At 37.8% G+C, this 22302-nt stretch overlaps 1 protein-coding gene across 1 annotated transcript; it reads right to left on the bottom strand.

The window, feature by feature from the left end:
* Positions 1-532: 532 nt before the first annotated feature.
* On the bottom strand, positions 533-13421 carry LOC108268036 (polyadenylate-binding protein-interacting protein 2B). Its single transcript, XM_017472678.3, has 4 exons — positions 13262-13421; positions 2006-2166; positions 1519-1698; positions 533-1263 (listed from the first exon to the last, which is right to left on the bottom strand). The coding sequence occupies exons 1-4, from the start codon at positions 13266-13268 to the stop codon at positions 1207-1209; spliced, it is 405 nt and encodes a 134-aa protein (XP_017328167.1). The 5' UTR covers positions 13269-13421; the 3' UTR covers positions 533-1206.
* Between the last annotated feature and the right edge of the window lie 8881 nt (positions 13422-22302).

The raw sequence follows: 22302 nt of genomic DNA, 5'->3' as shown, positions 1-22302 counted from the left end.
ATCACAAACCTTAATTTAGGATGTCAATACATATAGCAAAAATAAATAAATAAGTAAATGTGTAAAACTATGTATTGTGTAACTGGTAATATATTGTGCAGTGCTAATGTCCAGCTGGAAGACTAGAGACTCACAGAAAAACACTGCTACAGTTCACTGCTAGGCTCTGATGCTCCTGGAGATATTGAATCAATCACGTTCCCTTGGGTGCCACAGCAAACAAACTCAAGCCGACTGACCGAAAATGTTCTATATGAAAACTACAGCTCACTGAAAACTTTTCAACACAATGCATTCCATATTTCATAAGTAATAACCTAAAATTCAATGCTCAGCATGTTTCTGAATTACTCAACTGTTTAGAGAGGACAGAAGGAAACACCTTCTGTAAATGACAAAATTCCACAGAATTAAGCCGTATCAGGAGAAAACAGAACTGCAGCATGCAGTATTAATAGTGCCCTGGCATATGCATATAGTAACTTTAGAAACTTGAGTAAAAGAAAATTGAAAACACAAACGCTCAGAAAAATACGAACATTTTTTACTTTTATTTACTTTTTTTCTTCTTTTTGTTTCAAATAACGGCATTCTTGCATTTAAGAATTTCTACTCAAAAATCAAATATGTTTTCATGTGAAAACCTCCACAGCTTTTTCTTGCCATTCTACTCAAACTGGCCCATTATCCAGTGAACCGCTTTACATCCAGACACACCCCAAACTGTCTCTCCACACCTAGAGCTATGGGGCATGATTATCCCAGCCAGACAAACCTCCCTTGTATTTAAAAAACAAAAACAAAACCCCAACAACAAATCAGGCAGGGAGAATGTAAATACATAATCAGGCACAGATTCCTAAGTGAGAGCTGGGGTGCTCCGCCTTCACTGCTCATCAATAGAAAGAAATAAAACAGCTCTGTATCGAGTACAATGTTAGATTGCCATGGCACCTCCTAGAGGCTGCATCTAAACTCCCTGCCCTTGGTTTACATGTAACAAATGGAAAAATAAAAAGCTTATAGATAAACCCCACCCCACCCACCCCCGCCCCGCAAAAACCCTCACCCTCCTCCTCCAGCCCCTCACAGCTGTGTGTGTACATATTTATGAGAGCGTATACATGGCTGTGAATTCCAGCCAAAAAAAGTCTCTGTATGTATGTGTGTGTGAGAGGGCTCCACTCCAGAGGGTGAGGATGATCCCTAGTATTTCACTCCTGGGACGAACTCCTTGGCTTCAGGGTTTAAGCTGCTCTTGCGCTGAGAAGAGTAAAGAGAAGACATCATATAAGATTATAGCACATGTTATTTTCCTGTGTTTCTCACAACTGAGGTATTGGACATTAATTGTGAATATGGGCTCCGGGATAACAAAATGTCGGCATAAAAGTTAAGTTATGCGATACATGCTGGAGCCACATGTTTAATGTTGGGTACCCAACTGGCTCAACTAACAAGAATTAAGTTAGGCAAATAAAGCGAAGCAAAACTGGGCTTGCAGGTCTTAAAGCTTACCACAATCTCCTCTGTGTTGCTGTTGCTGTCGTTGACGGACAGGCCGTTAAACTGCTGCTGAATCTGTCCCATCCCTGGGGGAAGGTCTCTTGCTGGAATAAACCAATCCTGATCTTCTTCGTCCAACATTTCCTGGAAACAGCGCTCCAGAAATTCTTGCTCCAACAGCTCCTCCTCCACCTAAGAAACAGTAAAGAAAGCTCACAAAAGGATTGGCAGCAAAATCTCCACCCTCTACACTCCCAAAGGTGTGTTTGCTTTTAAAAATGAGCATAATGGGTTAAGATATTGCACACAGGCCACTGCTCGCCAGCACGTGGAGCACATTACTGGTTAAATAAACCAATAGGTGCTGAAGACAAAATAGGAGAACTAGAGCACATCAGCTCCTCAATTATTACAGACAGCCAGACAATGGTGCTTCAGAGAGAGAGAGAGAGAGAGAGAGAGAGAGAGAGAGAGAGAGAGAGAGAGAGAGTGCACAGACCTGTCGGTTGTATTCCTCCTCATTCTCCATCCACATGTACTCTGCAAAAGGGTTGACCTCTCCCTCTGCATGGCCATTGGTTACAGAGTCTTTTCCGTCTTTCCCTGGAGCCCCACCCCCCTGCGTCTTTGCTCGGTCAGGTCCATTCAGATCTGTTGGCTCTGTGAAAGGGAGAAAAATAAAATCATTAAAAACCTTAATCAAGGGAGACAAACTTCATAATGAAAAACCTATACAAGATTTTAGAGGGAAAAAACATGACACTTTAAAAGGCATAGACTGCCTCGTTGAAATCCCATGTAGTATACTTCTGCAGCAAGGGGGGGGGGGACACAAGGCACGCATACTAAATGTTCCATGATCGCAAATGAGCACACCTAATCCCCCAAACCCAGTTTTCTCACAAATATGCATAATTGCTTGGAGAGACAAGATGCAAGAATCGTCTGTTCTGCAAAGAGAAATGGAGGCATAGTGTAAAGAAAGTTATTTTCATAGTGTGTGTTTCCAGGAATCATGGAATCATTTGGGTGTGACATGCCAAATAATTTCTTATAAAAGCATTATTATTGTGTTTGCAATTTACCTTCACTTTCTCACACAAATACAATATATTGGCAAATGTTTGGACACCAGACCATATGTGCTTGTTCAACATCCCATTCCAGATTTAGTCCTTTGCTGTTATAATAACCTTTTACTTATCTTCTGGGAAAACTTTCCACTAGATATTGGATTGTGGTAGCTTGTGCTTTTTTAACAACTAGAGATATAGGGAGTTCACTTCTGTCATGCAAGGAGCCCTGGGGCTTAGTCAGCGTTCCAGTTCATCCTAAAGGTGTTCAGTGGGGTTGAGATCAGGGCTCTGTGCAGGTCACTCGAGTTCTTCCACACCACCCTTGGCAAACCATGTCTTCATGGATCTCACTTTATGTACAGTGGCACTGTCGCTCAGGAACATGTCTGGGCTTCTTGGTTCCAGTGAAGGGAAATCTTAATGCCACAGCATAGAAAGACATTCTAGACAACTGTGTGCTTTCCACGTTTTGGGGGCTACAGTATGCAGAAGATATGGGTCTGATGGTCAAGTGTCCACATAGTTTCAGTAATATAGAATAGATGGATGACAAGCTGGATTCATGAATCTACCCTCTCACATACATATACACACACATTTTTTTACACACACACACACAAATATAAAATTGAGGGCATAAGTTTGATTTCCTTTCAGTTTCTCAGCAGTGTACAACTAGACGTAGAGGGATTCACCACAAACAATTCATAGTCGAGAAAATCAAACATGCTTCAAAATATCTGAGCTTCTGTCACAGCTCATAAACTGAGAAAATCACAAACTGCTCACACTACATGAGCAGCCGTTGTGGGAGTGCAGAGCTTGGCAGTTTAGTCTCCACGCACCAAAATTAGTCGACAACTGGGAAACCGGGTCCATCTTTTTTTTTGTTTTTTTTTGTTTTTTTTGCCATGCCAGCTGCTATGGCTATATTCATGGCAGGAGCCAGGATTGGTTATTTAAAATAGAGTTAAATAAGGACTTTAAGATTCATTTTTCCTAAAAACTTTAAAACTAAAATTGGATTCACTTGATTAAAAACCTTTACAAAAAGTATCAGATGAATAATACCGGTTCCTCAGACGCATAGAGGTATGACAGTCCAGTCAAATATGTTTAATTGATAATGGTTTCTGACAAGATTTGGTGGATTTTCTCCCTACATTAAAAATTGGTGTGCGAGTCTTGTATGTCCTATCCAACATCGTGTGTAAATGACTTGATCCCAGCGATTATTAAAAGGGAACGCATGCCTTGTCCCAACAAGTATTATTTCCCGTAATGTGTCATTTAAACATTGATCCCACTCAGACTGCCATTTGTTTTTTTAATATATACTTTCAGAGTTAGTTTCAGATCTGTGGAAGGTATAGGGAGTTTTACTGGTTCAGTAGACCGTGCTTCTCTGGCAGCAAAACCAGGTCCAAAATCATGTAGTCTGCACCCAAGTACTGCTTGTTGCATTAGCAGACAGACAGATTAAATAAACCAGAGGAGACTTCAGACAACACGTGCACACACACACGGGCCAGTATCCCTCAGTACACACCATGGGGTCCAAACCAAGTAAGGCTTATGTGCCCAAAAAAACCTACATAAATCACCTGGATTTTACTTTCCTACATACAGTATCCACACTGGGCCAATATCAGCAAAAATCACTGGAGGGAATATAAGCAGGGTGCTTTATTTATTTTGTACTGTGTTTATTTTTAAAACCACAAATATTAATTGTTTCCATATTGATATCAGGTTATGATGGATATGTATTTTTCATGTAGTTTGAGCAGTCTGAGTGTTAGACGGCCATCTGAAGTGGAGTGCTATAAACTCACTCACTATGAAGCTTAATAATTTTAAGTCTGGTGCACCAGGTACGAAGAGGAGAGGAAAAAAGAAAAAAGAAAAAAAAAAAAAAAAAAAAAAAAAAAAGACATTTACAGCATACTTTGAACCGTAGTTGATCAATTCATCAATTCATCACAAGGATTAGAGCACATGCATTTACAAGCTTACAGCAAATGTTACATTCACTAACAACAATAACTATGAGCCTATCAGTAAAGTGCAATACTTTCAACTTGAAAAATAAGAGCAATTACACAAATGCTGTCAGAGAAACTACAGGTACATGCACTGGTGTAGTGCTCCTCTGAGCCTTCTTATCAGCAAGGTGTTTCTGTATTCAGACCTGCCACTCACCATATGTTTTTTTTGTGTACCATTCTGTTGTAGACTACTGTATGTGAACGTCCCAGGGGATCAGCAGTTTCTGAAATGCTTAAATTAGCCCATCTGGCACCAATAACCATGTCAAAGTCATGACCATCATGCCCCCCCCCCCACAAATTTTAGTTTTTACATTAATTGAACTCTTACTGACCTGTATCCGCATAATTTTATCCACTGCATTGCTACATGATTGGGTGATTACATAACCGCATGACTGAGTGGACATACAGGTTCTCCATTAAAGTGGCTAGTGAGTGTATATAATACAGCCCACCATCAGCAGGACTCAATTTTATGAATATGTTAAAAATACATTCAGGCATTTATCAAAGATTGCCAATATGGTTACAGGTATTACGGGGTAGCATAAGATGAGAGCTGACAAATGGTGTCCTAAACCCTATGGCCTCCCACAAAGTCCTCACTTCATGACAACAAAATGAAAGTTCTCAAGGGTGAATGATTTTTTGGATGTTTGCAACACGGCATCTGTTTACCCATTAATACAGTGCACAGTTCCACTAGCATTACAACAGTTTCAGTCACCCTCACTAATAAAACACATCTCAGTACTAAACATGTACTGTGTGTATATTTATGGGCCTACATAGCTATAAATATAGCTTACCTCAGTTTTAGCCTGGCCAACAGGCCATTTCCCATTCATCTTCAATACATGATAGATAAATAAATAAATATAAAACGTAGTAATTAAAATTTTGGCCAAATGTAATTAGATCAATATACACACAAATTCATACTTATTTTATGTTTATGCATTACTTTAAGTTGTTTGTACAGATAGTATTACTTCGTTACACAATATCATACGGGGTAAAACTGGTGGTACTTTAAGTAACAAAAGACATAAATGAAAAGTCTGGCAAACAGTCGATACACTAAAAAGCACTCTGTACATAATTAAGATAATCTGCACTCGTCGGGGACGCAGAATGGTTTTGTGAGCTGAGCAGACTTCATAACATGGCAGTGTTGCCAGGTCAGAGGGAATCTCTGCATTTTTAATTTGGTAACACTAGACTTTAAAAAAAACTGTCTATGGTCTGCAGGGAGCAGATTTTGAAGATCATTTGGGCTTCTTTTTAAAGCAGACATGGTAAATCGGTCAAGTGTCACACAGCTGACACATGTCTTAAGATTAGTACCGGAAGTGGCTTCAATCACGAATCATGATTAAATCATTAATACAAAACACTTGATTTTCCATCAGAACAGTAACATCTATTCAGGCTCTTCAGAGTCAAGGTTATGCTTGGGCTGATTAAGGCATGCAGTTGATACAGTACAAACGCAGAGACTATAAACATCACAGACATTAGTTACATTAGTCTATTTTCTGTGCAAACATAGCTTGACTGTTTGACTACGTTTTGGGTAAGAGGAAAAACTAGGTTTGTCTGGCCAACTGATTTCTTTCAAACGCAGAGAATACTTGCTTTGGCATAAGGAGAGGGCAGAATATATGGGCAGAAAACAGCAGCAGGAACTCCTTCATTTATTCATCTTCAGTAACCAGTTTATCCAGGTCAGGGAGGTTCCAGAACTTATCCCTAGGATCAATGGGTGCAAGGAGAGAATACATCATGGCCAAGTCCATTGCAGCCAACCTTGCTTGGAGATTGTAGATGTAAACAAACACCACAGATGTGTGTCTGGAATTTCTAACAATATATTAATCCATTTTTGCTTATCTACTGTTTTGGCTGCAGGCAGTTGTTACCCATATGTGCCTACAAAATATATTTTCTAAGGAACTGACTTTGCAGTTGTATTTCAGATCCATACAAAATAGTTTCATTAAAATCAGACAAAGAAAGGAAGTGAGAGTTGAGGGGGGGCTTTATTTGATTTATGCTACTTGTGGCTCATCTCTGTGGCTTTATTTAGAAAAGAGCTAGATCAAAGAAAATGAGGGTGTATTGATACAGCAGGATATATGCATGCTTAAGAGACAAGGTAAAGAGAATGCATTCACATTTTAAAATGTTTTATAGGGCTTCAATAAAGGTCAACATCAATCTATCACCTAATAATAGCCTAATACTTGTTTTCTAAACAGCTAATCTAAACCATCACATCTACAAGTCATTAAGGTATGCTTGTTCAAAAAAATAAAGTAAATGAAAATAAAATAAAAAACCCCATTACCACCACCATCCTCATCTAAACTTTTACAGTATACTCCTCAGTGAAAGCTGACATACATCCACTCAGACCACAAACATGTTCCTAAACAAGTGTTCGTTTAGAATCAGATAGTCTTTCAAAAATACCAAAGTAGTCATAAATCATACTAACAGAAAGTGTGTATCCAAAACCAGTGTGAAGTCTGAAACTCAAAGCCAATTGAGTATTCAGCAGCTCATCAGGGGGAGTATTCGTCACAGCTACCAAAAATACAGAGAGAAATAAAGATGAGCGATCACTGGCTTCGTGTATCAAAAGACACATAAATGTCACAGTAAAGAAAGGTACCTCAAATGTGCAATGAGAGTTGTAACAATATCCTTTTCTGAAAGGTGACTGATAAGAAGTATTTCAATTGTGTAAGCTAAAACGTTATTTTAATTACAATTAATATAATATTGGAATCACTCATGTAGTAGTAGGCAATATACACTCTTAGAAAGAATATCCTACACACTTTTTGTGTTAGTATTTCAACACGTGTTAAATTATCCAATAAACATGTTTTAAAAAAATTTCACGAGTGACCAACACAACGTGTTAAATTACTGTCCAATAACATTGCGGACTGAGCTGTCGACATCATCCAACTCTGAACTCGCCTCAAACTGAATGTTCGTTGGTTTGGCCTTTTGATTGTGACAGTGGAGTTGGAGTCCTGAGACGAGTAAACCAAAGTGCCCACTCGTAAGTTAACGTGCATCTCTATTTAGCGTTAATGCTGCTGAAAATTCAGGCAGGGAGCTCTCGAAAATGTATTCATTGGAAAACAGTAACTCAGCGAGTCATACTTAACTTTATCTATTGCGACGGCTTCAAAAGTGAGATCATGTACTGCTTCCTCAGTTCCTCAGCTGTTGGCTGTGAAATATGGACTGTGGTTATTCTATAATTCTCCGAGTCTGCATCTTATCTGAGGCTCCGAGTTAAGGTTAGCGAGCTGGATGCTGTCACCAATCACAGTAGGGATGAGTGATGCTAACCTAGATGCTCACCTGAGTTGATAACATTACTTTAGCATACAGCTAGTGGTATTCCCTTTTTGAGAGTTATTGATAACCTAGCAATTACTGCTATTCACAACGATGTAATAACGAAAGTGGGTTAACTACATGTTTTGGACAAGGCAAGCTGTAGTAATTAGCATTAGGAGATGATTTAGTGCTGAGTTTCTTCATGTATTGGGTGAATGTTAATGCTGATTAACAGGTGCAAACAGTTAGTGGCTAACGGAAGCTAGCTAGCGCAGTCATGTCAAGACCAAAAGTTCTTCACAAAGTCAATGTGACAAAAAAGTTTGGGAGTTTAAGTTGTAATGCCCTCCACTATCTCTGTAATGTTGGTTAAATTAATTAGGTTTTGCAAAAAAAAAAATTTTTAAATTGGCAGTGAGGTACTAAAGGCAGGAAAATAAATATTCACAAGTCAGCTAGATTTTCCTGATGAGGCTACAGCAACAATTTGTTCCTTAGGAGAGTGGAGGTCACATCTCCAAAATTACACAATTCGGGATTCTGTAACACAAAAAAAAAGCCCAAAGCCATGTCTCCATATTTTGTAGCAAACAACCAACCAACACACTTTTTGCTCTTTTACAGCTTTTCAAATGGAAGGAAGTGGGATTCCTGTCTTTCCAGGCGGCAGGGAGATTTGTAAGAAGATGCATCAACTCAAATTCTTACGTGCGTCAAATGTTTCAATGATTTTAATAAAGGTCACCTGAATTTCATGCAATTGTTTATTATGTGAGCATTTTAGTAGATTTTTAGCATGAAAATTGCATTTTAGGATAATTGTGGGGGCGGGGGAGTATAAACATATGTTTTTTTTTTAAAACTTTTTTGTGGAAATGTACCAACATACAGCATGTATTAAATGTACCAACATACTGTGTTGAAAGCAACACAACATTTTGTCCTTAACTAGACACTTGGGTGTGTTAAAAATTACACTCAGAAGTGTTAAAAATAACGTGTTGCGCAACATTTTACATAATGATAACTTTGTACTGAATCATTACAATTGTAAATATATCAAAATGAATGGCGTGTCATTTTTAAAGACATTTATTATTCTTTATGCAACATTACTGTTTTGCTGGCAGTTGTTCACCATATGAAAGGTGTTCAAGTAACACGATGATTGTCATATCGCCCAGTCCTATTTTAAAAAGACTTCTATTACTGTTGAAGACAACTCCCACAGGAAGTATATGACCAGAGTGACTGCTTGAAGATTAGCTGTCATCTAACAAAATATCAGACGTGTGAACACGACCTCATTTCCACATTCAGAATGAAGCCACTTTGAGCCTGTGTTAATTGCTTTCCTGGTGCCATTTCCTGGCTTCATACGGACTTACAGCAGGTGGTACTGCCTTTAAAAAAATATCAATTCTTTTTTTAACCGTTTTCCTTAAAGCCCTTTTACTCTCTTTGGCTGACATTAAACCAGTATGGGCTAAAAGTATAGTTGTAACACTGATGATTAGATCCACCTGGCCTACAACAAGAAAGACAAGGAGGAGCAACAAATGCAAATAAATTCTTAAAGGATGAAAGAAGACTCCTGACTGAGAAACATTTCTGTTAACGGTTCTCTCACACATAATACTGAAAACTGTGCTGTTTATCATTAGTGCAATGTTTATTTACACAGCAGGACACCACAAAAGACATTGAGAATTTTATCAATTTATAAAAAAAAAGTCAGTCATGTAGACTTTGGTAAACTATATGATGTTCACCAGTGTGCCTCGTGTGTTCTTATTTAGGAACAAATAACCAATTATCTTACAGATTCAGCTGGGTTGGGTAAAGTCTAAGGAGAAAAGAGCAAACTGGAGATTTTTGCCACTCGGGAGGATCTTGCGCATTACCAATGAAGCTCATGACACGGTATTTCATGTCAATCAGTCAGTTGTACAAAACTGTCTGGCAGGGGAACTTTTGGTCATTAACAAAGAGCTTGTTCCTGCCAAAAATCTTGCACTATCTGTGCCGGTCTGGACTCATTTGCCAATGACGTAAAGATCTATAAAGAGGCGGGTTTGATGGCACCACCTGGCTACACACACACACTCCACATTTCTGCCTGTCTGAAAACATCTCCAAAAGGGACAGAACTGTAACCAGATGAATGGTGAGAAAAGGCAGTGTTCACAAAGAATCTTAAGGTTAAAAGTTAGCTCTTAACTGACTTTACAGACTCCTAACTTTCTGGCTACGTCTAAGGATTTTAGTGCTATAAGCAGGTCCCAAACCAGCAAAAAAAAAAACAAAAAAAAAAGGAACACCCCCCCCCCCCCCCCCAAGTAATCCAGACACCAAATCCCAAACAATCCTAAAGAGCTGCTGTTGGCAATTTAACGACAATCAAGTTAATCTGTTTGATACATTTAATGAGAACAAGCTTTTTCAAAAAATTAAATAAATAAATAAATAAATAAATAAATAATACGAATAAGTATTGTGTCAACTGTGGGAGAGTTACAATGATAGGAGTTTTAAAAATATTACCTCAACTAACACAGTGCTCTTCATTACTGAAAATATCATCTGCAAGTTCTACATCAAACAATAAATGCCACTGACTACTAAAAAGGAGAACATTGATTTATACAGCAATGTTGACAGATTGGGTGATGCAGAGGTTCGCATTGCATAATACAATAACACAACAAAAGTGTCACCATTCTACGAAACATGCAGTCATTCATAGCAACCAAAAACTCTTCGTAGATTCTTTGGGCATACATCCTCAGATCACTTACATTTTATAAACTAAAATATATTGTTTGTAAATTGTTAGCTTTACATTACTGAAGTCTACAATATGCTTACATTAACAAACCACACCAGCCTCACGTTCCAGATAAGGTTTCTGTGGGTGTAACAACATCAGCATGATTCATAAACAATCGTCAGCAGCCTGTTTTGCAATGCCATGCAATATATAAAGTCACAATGTGCCGCAATATATTTGCAAGATGCTGTTTGTGACAGGCTTCATACAACATGGGATAAATATAAAATGCTTTTTAAACCATCACGATTCTCAATGGGGGGAAACAATGCCACAGAGAATAAATCTCTAAAATAAATAAAGAGCAAAAGACAGTGCACGTTTGAGTTGGATTCTGGTTTTCTTTTATGGCAGAGCCATACCGAGCAAGTCATGTTTGTTCCAAGACCATTTTGAAACTTGGCTACAGCATGCTGCAATATTTTGAGAAATCAATCAATAACAAAAGTGAGCCAGGTCAAATTCATCTTTCATCATGTGTACATTGTACACGGTCATGGTCAACATCAGTAAAGAAAAAGGTAACATGACTTGGAAACATGAAAAGGCCTATTGTGACTATTGTATCATCAAAACTACATTAAACTGTCAAATGGCAGCTGAATGGAGTTTGCTTTGTCCAAGCTCCTCTGCTAGCTGGAGAAATGCCTGTGGGATTATCATGTGGGGAAAAAAACCCCAGAAACACTCATAGAATTTGTAATGTGTATAAAGGGAATTGTATTGGTTTTAGTGAAAACTGTAATAGTCCCTGTGGGTCTCTACTGGTAATTTATGGCATGTTATGTCTAGTGGATAGCATTAAACGTAATGGTTTTAATAGTTTGCTGGCTGATTGTGATGATATTTGTAATGGAAAGCAACAGAATTTCTGTGATGGTTTCTATTGTTTTCCCAATCCTAATTTTTTATGATGAACTATAAATAGGCCTGCCATTTTATCATTTCTACCTGAATATACTAATTTGACTGGATCAGAAAGAACCATATATATATATATATATATATATATATATATATATATATATATATATATATATATATATATATATATATATATATATATAAAAGAAAAAAAAAACTACTCACTTGTAAAGCTTGTACATTATTAGGTGAGGAAATTTAACTACCAACAAATTCCGGTGTCAGACACTAGCACAGACTATGTAAAACATGTGCTAAAGTTTTACATAGTAACGTATAAACTCAAACACCTAGGAAATATTATAAAAAGCACAAAAATGCTTTAACGGTTGTTTTATTCGTCTTGAAACACGGTGTGATTAGATTTTTTTTTGCCCCATCACAAGTATTTTCTTCACAGTGATAATACACTTGGTATTAAAGAAAAAAAAAACAAAACAAAAACAACAAAAAACACAACAAAGTAGTATGGCAGAGTGTAAACGAATAGCTTATACTCTTCTGACTTGCTTCTAACCCGCTAAACTACATGGTACTGGTTATGTAACCAAGAAGCCATTTGCTCCTAACTGCTGTCCATCTTCTAGTGATGTAGCATTGAACCAGTACGTCGACATGTTCACATATGAACAAACGAAGCTCGTGTAGCAGTGAATGCTAACGAACCACAGAGCGTGTAGGCCAACTGGAAGGAACAAAACAAAATGCCCCCAATATTTAATATCGTAAACACACACAGACATTACTCCACGATCAAAACCACAGCTGTGGGTGTTTTTTAAATCTGCAAAGCACTTAAACGTTTGGTTTGTAGTACTGCCTGGTAAAAACACGCCTCGCCAAAACAAAGAGCACGCTAGCTGGCTAATGTTTGTGTTACAGTGTTTCCTGTCTGAAGGACATTGTTGCCGTTATGTGAGACAGTTGTTTGTTAGTAACAGTGTTACCCTTTACACGCTTTCTAAAGCCGATAGCAGAAATGTGGCCCTAATTAACGAGCCTTTAATATAAACTGGGCAACAGCATGGAGCCAGATAAACAAAAACACGAGAAGGAGACGCACATTTTATTGGTCTAAAAGGTGAACCAACAAAAGGTCGAGTCAAATGAACTAAAAAAAGAGCTATGGGACTAAATGTTCAAGAAGATATTTTGAGAAAATCAGAGCAAGTTCGCTCAGAACATGGCCAACAAAAACGGGAATGAAACTATGGGAATTATTTCTCTCCAAATACCTTCCTTTCATGCGTATGTGTGCGCGTTATAAATTTTCGACGTGTAAACGCTACACTTCAATGTACGAACGCACGCGCTCCCGCGTGTGTTTGCACGTCTGTACCTATTCTCCACGTTCTCCGCGTGCAAAAAAAAGCATGAATGTGTCCAAAGATGGAGTTTCTGAAGTACAAGTCAAAGCACGAAAATACCGCACCTAATCAGATCAAGATTACAAATAATAATAAAATACAACACAACAATCCAACATGTAAAATCTTTAAAAAATAATATACCTGGCATGGCGTTCTCTCTCTCTCTCTCCGTCAAAACCCACCAAAAAATAATTAATCCCGCACAAAGCGCAGAAGGATAATTCCTTCACTCTCAATGTAGTTGAGTAAGCTAACTGCTGTTGGCTAAATGCATTAGGGACGCGATGATCATGTGGTTTGTGCTTAAACAAACATGCTGCCCCCTCCTTCTCCTGACTGCGCATGCGCAGGATCACTAGCGCCCCAAAAAAGCAGGATGAATCTCCCAAGTGGCTCCCTACAGGACTACACCTCGGAATCATGACTGTCATTTAAATAAACTTTTATTAGATCACGTACAAGATTAATACAAAACTATACATCTCACAACAGATATTCACAAAACAATAACATATAAAGATGTTTCAGAGTTAAACTTACACTTTACTTTAATAAATTAAATAAAAGAAGTGCCATTCAAAGCAGATTCATATTGCTTAACCTCTTTAAAAACTATTCAAAAGTTGATTTTAGTTTTAATCAGTTTCTTCACATGAATATGATACTTCCCAAGTAAAACAAACCGTTGTATGATAAAACAATTAAGCCTACTGCAATCAGTGGTATCGTGTGCAAAAATAAATAAAAAAATAAAAATTAGGCTACACCTTGCAACTCAATTTTATTAAAGAACCAAATGCTCTTGACAGAAGGTTGGAGACATCTTGTCCAAAACATTCTTGAGTATACAAACTGGAAGAAGAGATGTACAACAGTTTCTTTTGTAACTCCACAAAATTCCCAAGAATTTTCAATATCCAAATTGAATCGTTCAAATAACTGTTTAAGACATAGGCTTCTCCAACACATGTACCAATATATTCTTACGTCAGTTAAATGAATGAATGATGGAAATTGCATGAATAATTTCTGTGTATAATAATTGTGGGGAAATGCATAATTAAATAAAATGATGTCTAATTATATTTGTATTCCGTAATTGAGTTTTTCAGAGCAAGACATGTATAATTTTGATGTTTTATTTCTTCGTTTAAATTTTAAAACTGCAAACATATATTTTAATAGCTTTTTATTGCAGAAGGTTGTTAATATTTCAAGGTCTTTTTCAAACCAGCGCCACTTATTTCAGAAAGCCTGTGTAAATTTACACACGTTTACATGTGCTCATTTGGCTTTTATCCAAAGCGACTTATAGTTGAAACTGGGTTAGGGTTGAGACAGGATAACTGAGCAGATGAGGAATAAGGGGTTTGGATTAGCCTAAAGCTATAACCACAGAGCTACCACTTTCACCGATATTCACATATAAATAGTTGTTTACTTCTGGAACAAAAGTAGGCGTTTTTCCATTTCCGCCTTTTCACGGCACGCTACTTCCGGATACAACTGCGGAAATGCGCACCCTAGTGGCAGTTATGTTGAATTTACATTTTGTTTACAACGAGGTTGATACCAACAGCACTGTCAGAGATCCCACACACATAAACGCTCCAAATGATGTTTGGAGAAAATTAGTGTTAGTGACAGTGACCACAGATTTATTGAGATATGTGTTCTACATTACATGTGAGATTTAAACAAACATTCCGACAAAAAAACACGGATAAATAGGCTATATGTGTGCTGTGTGTGTACACAGTAGAAGGTAGTTTTGTGGAGAGCCCAAATGTTGCATTGCTAACTAGCTAACCAGCTAGCTACCAACAAACACAGAACGTTAGCATTTGTTTATTTTTTTAGGAAACATTTCAAAACGTTCTGGGAATGGTATATTTTGTTGAACAAAGTCAGCGCTGTTCCTGTTCCTGAAACAAACATTCTGGAAACTTTAAACCACATTGTTTGCACTATACTAATACTGGGTAGGGCTCCAATTTTCTCTCAAAATAGCTCAATTCTACATGGTATGGATTCCACAAGATGTTGGAAACGTTCCTTTGAGATTCTGGTTCATGTTGACATGATTGCATCACAGAATTCCTGCAAATTTTCCAGGTGCACTTTCATACTGTGAATCACCTGTTCTACCACATCCCCAAGGTGATCTATTGGACTCAGATCTGGTGGCTGGAAAATCCAATGTAAAACATTTAACTCATTGTCTTGATCATGAAACCAGTTTGAGATGACTTTTGCTTTGTGACATGGTGCATTATCATGCTGAAAGTAGCCATTAGAAGATTGGTAAATTGTGGCCACACAACTGTGTGATGCACATGGTGAGCAATAATACTCAAGTAAGCTGTGATTCAAGCAATGATTGACTGGTATTAACGGGCCCAAAGTGTGCCAAAATAAAACAATCTCCACACCATTACACCACCTCCACCAGCTTGGACTCTTGACACAAGGCATGTTGGGTCCATGGATTCATGCTGTTGGTGGCAAATTCTGACCCTACCAACTGTGTGATTCATCATACCAGGCTATATTTCTCCACTCTTCAACTGTCCGGTTCTGGTTAGCCTGTGTGAACGCTAGAGACTATTGTGTGTGAAAATCCCAGGAGATCAACAGATATAGAAATACTCAAACCAACCTGTCTGGACCACTAATCATGCCACGGTCAAAATCACTGAGATCACATTTTATCCCATTCTAATGGTTGATGTGAACGTTACCCAAAGCTGCTGGCCCGTATCTGCATGATTTTATGCATTGCACTGCTGCCACATGATTAGCTGATTAAATAATTGCATGAATGAAGTGTAAAGTGCTCAGGGAGTGTATAATGTTACCCACAGACTGCGTTTAGGCACTATTTTGTATAACTACAAACTAACATTCCAGGAAAGTTCAGATCATGTTATGTTCCCACATAACATTCTCTTATGGGAAGTTCTTGCAGTTCACCAAAGATTGTTTTCAGTGTTTGTTTTTTTAAAAATACAAACAAACATTCCAGGTACAGTCAGCCCATTTAGATAAACATTTACATAGAAATGATATGATAGGTAGTAATAGGTTTGTAAAAAGATGGTTTGGAGACAATCTCCCAACGTTAACTGGAACATTCTCTCAACCATCCCAAGTTACCACAAGGTTCCTGAGGGTTTCAGATGATTTGGTTACCAGAACTCAGGGGAAAGTTCTCCAAACCTTTATGGAATACAAAGCACGTGTTACTAAGTTTCACCAACTGCATCCCTGTTACTAATGGGATGCGTGACTATAAAGTAAATCTGGAACTCAATATTCAATATTGTCAATAACTCATTCCCTGAACACCTTTTAACTTAAACATATAGGCCTACTTCCGGTCACAAGTCGCATTTGCAGAGTTGGTGCTCACCGCAACCCGCGTGCGACTCTACATTGAAAATGAATGACTTCCTGTCTGTAGTCAGTTGTTTGCCGGAAGCAGTGAAAAGATGGTTTCAGTGTGACGGATGCCATTGTGCGCTTTCCATGATGTTCACGATTTTCATTCTAAAGTGACAAGGTCGTCCATGAGAATAAGATTGGTGTACAAGACAATTTCAGTTGAACAATTATTTGCAGTGACTGGGATTTTATTATTATTATTATTATTATTATTATTATTATTATTATTATTATTATTATTATTATTATTATTTTACTTTGTCATAAAATCACCATAAAATCGCATTTGAAACGAAATAACAATGGCTCATTTACTAGTTATGATTATTTCCGTGTAGTACAGCGATATACTGTATAACACCATAAAAAAAAATACACAACTCCTAAATGTTAAGATGTTCAGTGTGTGTTTCTCTTCGTGTCCTGCAGGTGGTGCACTGCACACACTGATCTGACAATTCTTAGCCTCTTCCTTTCCCATTTCCTTAACAGATAACAATCTTCTCTTTCTCTTAGTTCTCTTACTCAAAATGAATGATTAATTTTATATATAAAACGTTAATTCAGGAATAGAACCTAGATGGGATTCATTCACCAATAAATTGTCCTAGGGACAATTTATCTTTAGCCAGTCCACCTCCTCTCATGTTTCTGGGAGGTGGGAGGAAACCAGAGAAACTCCATACAGTTCAGGATTTAACTGAGGACCCTGGAGCTGTGCCACCCAATGCACCTCTGTACCTCCATCTGTTTTATGTTTGGGTCACGTGGACCTAAGAATAGAAAAAATATCAATTAAATATCAATTGACACCATCTGCCTTTTACAAAAATAAAAGAAATAGGTGAATGCAACTGCATGTTATGAGAAGTGTTTTTGTTTTTGTGTGTGTTTGTTTCCCCAAAAATATATGTATTCTAGGTTGGTCATTTAAAATATTATTACCTGTCTCAGCTACCTTAAGTCAATATGACCAGTGAACATTATATCTAGGCTAAGAAGCAAACAGAACACAAGTGTCAAACTATTACAATGAAAGGATTACACTTTTTAAATAGTCTGTCTAACAGAACAGGTTTATGGGGCTGACAATGTGGAATAAATTAGTTCTAAATATTTCACAATCATCCTAAAAATGCCAACGACCAATAATGAGAAGGGGGAAAGCTAAACATTCATTCTCCAGTAAATGCCACATGCTGTGTTACTTTTATCCTGCTGCCAGCCTCTCCTGCAATAATGTGCAACAAAGTGTCAGTGTTTAAAAAGTTTGTTTTTCTGTTTAAAACTGGTATACAGAAGGGTAGACATTAAATTGAGTCCAGATTATAAGTTTCTGAAGCTTGTGGCCAGTGTACAAATGTCAGATGCAGTACCATAGTCAAATGTCTTGACACTGAAGACAAATCCAGCTCCTCTTCTTTGCACTAGCATTCACATGTACAATATTTGTTTGGATTTTGAGTTTCAAGAGATCTAGCTTCTACTACCAGCAAAATAACTGACTATAACTTTAAAGACAAAACCAGCAAATATACAGTCTATTCTATGTAAACCAATAGTTTGGTGTGAGCACAGCAATTCAATGAGTATAGTGAAACTGTAACCATAAACTAGAAAGCGACATTACTTTTATTGTAATCCAACACTTAGCTATTAATAAGTTATATCAATTAATTGGCCCTCATTGGCTAATTTGATACACATTATAGCAAGTTGTGTTCTCTGTGTATTCCTAAAAATGAGTCTGTAACTGTGTGAAAGCTTCATGAATGTAGAAGGGACATGCATGCTCTGAGTTCTGTACATCTCCTACGTATGTCCTTGTGTGTCAGTAATGAAAAGAGTACATCCTACCATTAGACAGTAGGAGAATGTCTACAAAATCAGCCAGGTCTCAACAACACCACAAAAAAATAAAAATCACTGCTTATGCATAGCTGCCTTACTTGCTTCCACAAGAGAGTTTTTCTTGATGTTTGTACTACAAGTGTGTTTAAAGGGCAAATCAGGGCACCCACAATGTAAAAATGACTGAGACATGATCCACATGTAAATATCATTTGCACTGTAATGCGTAAGCAGTCTTAAAGATTTATATGTAAAAGTTTCTGGAATATGTTGTAAAACCTCAGCTGTAATTATACCAGAGTTCTTGCTGTTTCCCAGTGTGGTAGGAAAGGCGGTGTTGTGCTGATTTATTCAGTCTCTGCTGAGGGGGCCCAGATTGCACAAGAGTGAAATGGCAAACTTCATACTGTCTGCACCCCTTTCCTTCCACTCCTCTAAAAGCCCTAGTCTGAAAAGGCCTGGTGAGGGGCTAGGTGGATGCTCATAGGGGTGATTTATCATAGTCACTCCCTGGAAAACTGTGTGTGTGTGTGTGTGTGTGTGTGTTTGTGTGTCTAGCACACACAAACCACACAAAGCTTATATTCTAAACAAATAATAGTTTTCTCTGTTTATTCACATGCATACATACACTCCACCAGTGTGTGTAGAAAACTTAAGAGCTGCCACACACACACACAAGCAGGGTAAAAATGGATAGTCATTTCTTTTTGGTAGTTTGGGGGAAAGGGATGGATTGTATATGCGTGTACGTGCATGAAAGGTGGACATATGTCACAGGAAATCCAAGGGTGGGAGAGCAAAATACAATTCACCAACACACATATGTACATACAATCACCCACATGCTTATAGAATTACAACATAGTGTACAGGTCACTCTGGTCAGGAAGGAACACTTGAGGGTGGAGAAGACCTTTAGACTGGCTTGATATGTCAGTACATTTGTTTGAACATATACACACCCAGAGATATCACAGAAATCTGTTTTTGCTCCTGAAACTGTGAAAGCGCTATCAGTGTGGCAGTAACTGCTACAACTTATTTCACTCTGTTCTCACAGACTGTGAACATCATGTCCCAGACAATTCTCGCTCTGCCTTGGGTGTTGGCCATTAGAAAGCGGAAAGGTGGCAAACAATACAGGAAGGGTTTGGGGTCAGAGACAAATCACTTCCTGGTTCGATGTACAGCACGAACAATTTTGCAGTATGTCTATATGGTGCACTTCCTTTCAGTTGACTCACTGATTTCCTGTCTGAACCTAAGGTGGGAGGGGACAAGTTCACATGCTGATAGATGTAGATAGATAAAACAGAAGGGAGAGGGCGACTATGTGTGAACCAGTTGACTATGGCTTTGGCTGTTGACTATGGCTTATTCGCAGACATGAGAAATGCAGACAGCAAGTGGGCTTTAGAATTGTAGTAGCACAAGGCTCTTTATGATCATGCAGTAAATATGCAAAATAGTGAATTATACATGCAGAACTGTGACAATGCAGCTCAAATGCCTTCTACAAGTCTCTGGAACTGTACTGGAAGAATTAAAACATCATTCATTCAAATTATATTCCCTCAGTTGGTGATTTGATGATGGTGGTGGAGAGTGCTGCCTAACACATCTGGTCATTTTGCAGGCCATCGCATGTGACTTATATCATTTTCATCCTCATCAAACCTTTCAGTGACCCTCGTGACCTGTGGATGGGAGTGGAGTCATCTTGGAAAAGACCACTCCCACCAGGATAGAAACTTTTAATTATTTCATGAGGGTTAAGGTGATCATCCCTGTCTATGCTGTATATATATATACATACAAATATATATATTTGCTGTAGAGCAAAGATGCCTTGAAAAATAATTAAATTAAATGTTTCTCTGTTAAGAAAATACTATGAAGCACAGTAAACAGTAATAAATGAAACAAAGTCAATATTTGGTGTGACGACCCTTTGCTTTAAAAGTAAAATGAGTAAACTCAGGTACATTGTGTGCAGTTTTATAAGGAAATTAGCTGGTGAGTTTTACTGAACAGCTTGCAGAACCAACCAAAGGTCTTCAGGAGACTTGCTTCTTATTTTTTTGCTGCAAATCCCAGCAGCCTTTATTGTGTTTGCATCTGAAAAGTGGTCTCTTACATAATCTGCTGCTTTCATTACTAACATACAAACATTCTTCTGTAACATTTAATTTTGTGCTGGAAAACAAATGTTTGGTAATCTAAAACGTATTTGTACTGACTCGATAATGTAGAAGTCATCAAATAAAAACAGTTCTGAACATCTACTCTTGGTTTTAGCCTTAGTTTCACCTGTGAAGACTATATTCGTTGTTAAAAAGGACAAGCCAACATGAAGATCGGAGAGCTGTCTATGGGAGAAGAGCAAACCATTTTCTCAAAGTCTGATGAACAGCTGTTTTTTGGCATGGGCTCACTAATCTTTATTAATGATGTATCTCATGATGGTAGCAGCAGAATGAATTCAGAAGCTTACAAGAACATTTTGTCTGTCAATTTACAGAGAAATACATCCAAATTTATTGGGAGGGACTTTATCATGCAGCAAGACAATGATCCAAAACACACAACAAAGGACTTTATTGGGGGGGAAGTGGAAAGTTTTTAGACAGGTCAAATAAATCACCACACCTTAACCCAGTTGAGCAGCATTTCACCTCCTGAAGAAGAGACTGAAGAACCCCCATGAAACAAACAACAACTGAAAGAGGTTGCAGTAAAAGCCTGAAGAAGCATCACAATAGAAGAAACCAACAATTTGGTGATGTCAAATGAGTTACAGGCTTGATGCAGTTACTGTAAGGAAGGGATATGCAACGAAATATATAAAGTAAATAACCAAAGTGTTATTTACTTTAATTTACTTTAAGACTTAATAAATTGGGTGGTCTGATACAAAAGGTTCTATGTTTTATGCTGTTTTACACATCTAGATGTAAATACCAGGAAATAAAAGCTGAAATCCTAAACTCTCGTCTCATATCCATCTTTTGATCTCACACCCAATTGTCTTTGGTACTGTTCCAATAGTTTCGGAGGGGACTGTATATATGAAGTCTGTATGTGGTTAAGAAAGAGTGTAAAAGTGGTTTGCATGAGTCCCCTTACCTGGGCCTCTCACAATGGCGTTAGTAATGGTCTCCAGACTTGGCCAAAATAAATTGATTTTGAAATGGGGCAATGGGGATTTTTTCTTGTGTTGGAGTGTGTGTTTGTGTATAATTCTGAGACGGCACACTGCCAAGACCTACTTGCAAACAGTAATGAGGATTGTGTGTATATGTGTTGATGTTTGTGTTTGTGTATATACATGATCTATGGGGCTCCTAGGACATACTGTAGAATGAGAGACAAGTGTCCAAATGTGTCCAAGTGTCTCATTTATACTATTTATACTCTGTCCCTGTATCAAAAAGAATGACTATGTATTTATTTACATTCCTATGCATGTACACACTCACACACACTTATAAGCTAATAAGCTAATATGTACTTGGTACATATTTCAGCTATATGCTAAATTATTGCAGATTCTTAATTTTTACATTATTCTTGACTAGCCACTAACGTTTCAGCACATACATTATTTTGCCACTCTAGAGCTGATAGTCACTACAAATAATGAATGTTCATGCATCATGTTACCCAAAACAAGAAAAATCTTTTTGACCACAAATGGTGCAGTCAAACTCAGTACATTCTTTTTCGACAAAAGGCTGTAAAATTGCAAAGCTGCAATATGACACTCAATGATATGGAGAAAGAAACATATGGGCTGGGATGAGGAAGTGAAGAGGGCAAAAGATGAAAGAGAGTGAGGAGAAGCCAGGAAGAAAGTCGAGGCAAGACAGGGAGAGCTGGGATGG

The sequence above is a fragment of the Ictalurus punctatus genome, chromosome 7, assembly GCF_001660625.3.
Source record: "Ictalurus punctatus breed USDA103 chromosome 7, Coco_2.0, whole genome shotgun sequence".
In the NCBI taxonomy this organism is placed as follows: Eukaryota; Metazoa; Chordata; class Actinopteri; order Siluriformes; family Ictaluridae; genus Ictalurus; species Ictalurus punctatus.
This window is presented reverse-complemented; position numbering and strand designations above follow the sequence as displayed.

Bases quoted from the DNA above. Each gene is read 5' to 3' on its own strand.
- LOC108268036 (XM_017472678.3), bottom strand. The intron at 1,699-2,005 runs GTCTGTGCACTC...ACTGTTTCTTAG, and splicing joins AGGAGGAATACAACCGACAG to GTGGAGGAGGAGCTGTTGGA. The intron at 1,264-1,518 runs GTAAGCTTTAAG...TACTCTTCTCAG, and splicing joins GCAACACAGAGGAGATTGTG to CGCAAGAGCAGCTTAAACCC.